Here is a 4721-nt window from a genome sequence, read left to right as displayed (position 1 = left end):
GAGGCAGAAACATCCACGAGGCAGAGATGGCACAGAGGAGCTCACTCCTCCTGGCCGAAGACTCCTTCTATCTCAGCTGGGGGAAGGAAGAGGTCCCCTCCCTCCCTCCCTTCCTTGCCTTAGCTTCATGTCCAGGTATTAAAGGTTCAAGATCCTTCTCTGATGTTGCCATTGGTTAACTGCTCCAAACACACCTTTCCCCACCTCCACTCCAGGTTTTCCCTGAATACAAAAGCTGGATTGTGTCCTTTGCACGTCACAGTGCTTTCTTGCATTCCTGTACTTTTTGTTGCTTCTCTTCCTAGTTTGTGCTGATGGTTTTATTATATATATATATATATGCAATATTTGGGGGGGGGGCATTTTCATTTGCTTAGAAAGTGGGATAAAAATGGTCTTACATAGGTTTAATTAGAGGAGGAGGAGGAGCGGCAGGCTTTGGGGAGTCAGCAATCGGCCCCTTGCCTCTGTGTAGCCTTGGTTGGGGGCCCTTTGATGCTGACCCCCAATTCTGACTCCGGTTGACAGCTCTGGACTCAGTGGTGAAGAAGACGAAGACGAAGACGAAGACGAAGAAGAAGACGAAGAAGAAGAAGAAGAAGAAGAAGAAGAAGAAGAAGAAGAAGAGGAGGAGGAGTTTGGATTTGATATCCAGCTTTATCACTACCCTAAGGAGTCTCAAAGCGGCTAACATTCTCCTTTCCCTTCCTCCCCCACAACAAACACTCTGTGAGGTGAGTGGGGCTGAGAGACTTCAGAGAAGTGTGACTGGCCCAAGGTCACCCAGCAGCTGCATGTGGAGGAGCGGGGAAGCGAACCTGGTTCACCAGATTACAAGTCCGCCGCTCTTAACCACTACACCACACTGGTTCTCACTGGTGAACCTTGTGTTTAGAGTTGGATGGCCCTGGCGAATTGAGGAGGGCTAATTAAGGACCAGCCCAACAGAACCACTTTGCCAATGAATGAATGGGAATGTTTGCACAGTGTAGTGTGTGTTGCCAAAATAACAATATCCCTCTTCTTCTGCATACATTGAAGACGTGATCCCATTTGGAAAGCCCATCTCTTTCCCTCGAATTGTTTATCAAGAATTGGATACCATCTCGCCTTGCATGAGGAAAAGAATATTTCTGAGCTCTCCTCGTGATTGAACCTGACACTCAGCAAACTCCCAGGCTGCATGCATATGAAAATTCCCTAGATCACTGGCAGGTCAAGGCAAGCCTCACAAAGAGCGTTCAGTGTAAAAGTTGCATTTCACACGGTTCACCTGGAATTCAATCCTCCAAACTGGAAGAGATGATAATCTTTGTTTTCGTTTGGAATCACCACAAAGAATCCATTGCCTTAAAAAAAATAAATGTTAACCCTCCCAGCTGAGGCCTACAGAAGCACCATATTTCCACAGAGGAAAAATGGTAAGGCCTGAACAACTTGTGAGTCTCGATCCAGCAGGCTGCAAGCAGCCCACCTAACCAGAAGTGGTGGCCTGCAAACCTATCCTGCCAGGGCGCTTAGGCCCTGGCAACTGCCTGAGTAAGGCTTGTGAGAGTGCTAGGCCAGACAGTCTGCCGTTTCGCATATTGCAGCCACTGAAGTAATGTGAAATGTTGGGCAATGTATTGAATAATGAATATACAGTCGTACCTTGGTTCTCAAACGCCCCGGAAATCATACGTTTCACCGGAAGTGAGTGTTCCAGTTTTCAAATGTTCTTTTGGAAGCCAAATGTCTGACAGGGCTTCTGTGCCTTCTGATTGGCTGCAGGAACTTCCTGCAGCCAATCAGAAGCCGCGCTTTGGAAGTCAAACGTTTTGGAAGTCAAACGGATTTCCAGAACGGATTCCGTTCTACTTCCGAGGTACAAGGCCAAATGTATATGAAGAGGCCAAATGTAGACAGGTAGCCTACCACCTGTGGAATACTTTCTGCAAAAAAGCTCACCTAGCATCCATTTTACAATTGTTATAGGAGGAGGGTGTTGCTTTGAATGATGCCCATGGGTTCCAATCAAGCCTGTGATTTTGTAACTATAGTTTTGTAACTATAGTTTGAAGCAGAAAGGACTGTTGACCTAGGACTCAGCTACATTTGTAAAGATAAAGCACTTTATATGAGTCATAACACCATGACACCAGATGGTGCTGTGGAGTCCCATCTCTCGCCAACGGGATTTCCCTGTATGAAGTTTACAGTGCGTTTAACTGATGTGTCTAGGCCACAGGACAGATGCAGGGGGAGGGCTGTGCACAGCCCTAGTTTATATAGGATATTTTAATGTAAGTTCCCTCAAGGCTTCAGCATAGGTGACGGTGCTGGGCTATGGAGATCCTTCAGCAATGTGTCCTGATGGAAGGTTGGTTGGATGTGGCAGTGATCCATGTTTAGAAAACCAAATGGTTGGGGTGGTATTCGCTGAGGAAAGGAGAGGAGCTTATGCGATGCAGTTGAGCCAGGGAGCAACGTTACTCGCTGTGGCGCTGTGTGCAGTCTTCTCACTAGTGCTGCGCATGGAAGGGAAACGGAAGCTCCAGATTGGGGTCAAGAAGCGGGTGGACAACTGCCCCATCAAGTCCCGCAAGGTCTGCCAAAAAAGCTGAAAAACATCTTCATGTATGCGACAACGGCTGCGAGAGTTTTAGTAGCACAAGGATGGAAGACAGAAGAAACCCCAACTAAAGAATTAGGGGAAGAAAAATGGATGGACTGTGCAGAACTGGCAAAACTGACATACAAGCTATGGGACAAGGATAACCGTGACTTTAAAGATGAATGGGAACCCTTTACAAAGTATTTGAAGACGCAACAAAGCGAACTGGACTCCTTAGCTGGTTTTGAATAAACATTCACAAACTTTTTATTGATAATTATTACTTAAATAGTTTGAGGATCAATACAACTGTGTAACATGCAGAAAATAGCATTTTTAGAGAAATCAAAGACTGCAACTGAGGGAAGTCGGGGGGTGGGGGGTGGGTTCTGTGGGGGGAGGGAGGGAGAGGGAGGAAAAAAGGGGGGGAAATAAGGATGATATGTTTCTAGATAATATGTTTTGTCTTTATTTTGAATAAAAAAGTAATTAAAAAAAAAGTCCCGCAAGGGTGATGTGCTCCACATGCATTATACGGGCAAGTTGGAGGATGGGACAGAGTTCGACAGCAGCCTGACTTGTCATCAGCCATTTATCTTCTCCTTGCGGACTGGACAAGTCATTAAAGGCTGGGATCAGGGCCTGCTTGGGGTGTGTGAGGATGAGAAGAGAAAGCTGGCCATTCCCTCTGAGCTGGGTTGTGGGGACTGGGGAGCACCACCCAAAATCCCAGGTGGCGCAACCTTAATCTTTGAAGCTGAGCTGCTGAACATTTAGCGAAGGCAGGAATTGTAACGACCTCTCTTCGGGGGAGAGGGCACGTGGGCAGGGGAGGTAATCTCGAGACGCGCCTCAGGATTTGTAGATACCGATGGGCCAAATAAAAGCACAGACCAGAAAAAAAACCCCAAACGGTTATAACTATGTCCTGACATTGCTTTTCTTAATTTGTGGGATGTCGGAGAGTTTAGACATGGGGCGCTCTGACTCTATGGGCCTGCTTTTACCCAAAGAGAAGAAAAACTTCCCACCCAAAAGAAAAGAGGGGCGCATTTTTTATTTTGCTGGTGGGAACCCTGCCGTGTCTTCACTGCCACCCTTCGCCTGAAGAAATGTGCCAGACATGATGCTCTCCTCCCTCCCTGCTGTCTCATAAATGGACTTGGCCTACAGACGGGGGCTGATCCGTCTGGGCAGGAGGGAGGGCGAAGCGGACCTGATAACAGGGCCGGAAACCCATCAGAGACACCCGGCGGCTCTCGCCCTCTGCGCCTCGTCAAAATTACCTGCCAGAGGAGCCTCCGCTCCAGGCCTGCACCTTGTCAGCCCTTCTGGGGAACAGGAAACAGCTGCTGGGCGGGGAGGGGGGGGAGTCTGGAAACATCAGTGGAAAGCAGGGTGGTGGTGCTGAGGGAAGAAAGCCATTCATAATTTTTCCTCATTACCCAGCGTGTTCGGGAGAGGATGGGGCATTTTGAAGGGACAGCGGTTGTTGAAAAATCCTCTGGCACCGAGGAGAGAAGCCGTATCTGGTTGCTATTAGCTCAGCCAGGGATTCTCTCTGTGTGCATGTGTGTTAATTGGGCAATTCGTTTTTGCTTTTATTTTAAAAATGTGCCCTTTATGTGGATAACTCAGTGATAGTTGGTTCCCCTTGTCTGACAGGTAACCAGTCTTTTGGCACCTCAGGCTCTGCTGTTGGCCAGGGCCACAATCGCAAGGCAACGGGAGTGACAAGAAAAACAGAGAGAGAGAGACAGACAGACAGAGAGATTGGGCAGATCACAGAATTGGAGAGTTGGAAGGGACCACTAGTCCAACCCTTCAATGCAGGAACCTTTCGGCCAACATGGGGCTCGAACCCATGAGCCCGAGATTAAGAGTTTCATGCTCTACCAGCTGAGCTATCTATTCAGCACTTGAGTTGTTTTTTTGAGCTAGATTTTTGCTGCCCCTAGGCATTATGGGCTCCATGATCACTGCAGATGGTGATAGCAGCCACGAAATTAAAAGATGCCTACTTCTTGGGAGAAAAGCAATGACAAACCTAGACAGCATCTTAAAAAGTAGAGACATCACCTTGCCAACAACGGTCCATATACTAAAAGCTATGGTTTTCCCAGTAGTG

General features: G+C 47.7%; 1 protein-coding gene across 1 annotated transcript; it reads left to right on the top strand.

Annotated features, from left to right (window-relative positions):
- Window positions 1-2428: 2428 nt before the first annotated feature.
- On the top strand, window positions 2429-3395 carry LOC114585616 (peptidyl-prolyl cis-trans isomerase FKBP2-like). Its single transcript, XM_028708442.2, has 2 exons — window positions 2429-2585; window positions 3104-3395. Exons 1-2 carry the CDS (start codon window positions 2445-2447, stop codon window positions 3368-3370), a joined length of 408 nt encoding a protein of 135 aa, XP_028564275.2. The 5' UTR covers window positions 2429-2444; the 3' UTR covers window positions 3371-3395.
- Window positions 3396-4721: the final 1326 nt, after the last annotated feature.

This window comes from Podarcis muralis, chromosome 15, assembly GCF_964188315.1.
Source record: "Podarcis muralis chromosome 15, rPodMur119.hap1.1, whole genome shotgun sequence".
NCBI classification, from domain to species: domain Eukaryota; kingdom Metazoa; phylum Chordata; class Lepidosauria; order Squamata; family Lacertidae; genus Podarcis; species Podarcis muralis.
Note: the sequence above shows the minus strand (reverse complement) of the source record. Positions and strands in the feature narration are given on the sequence as shown.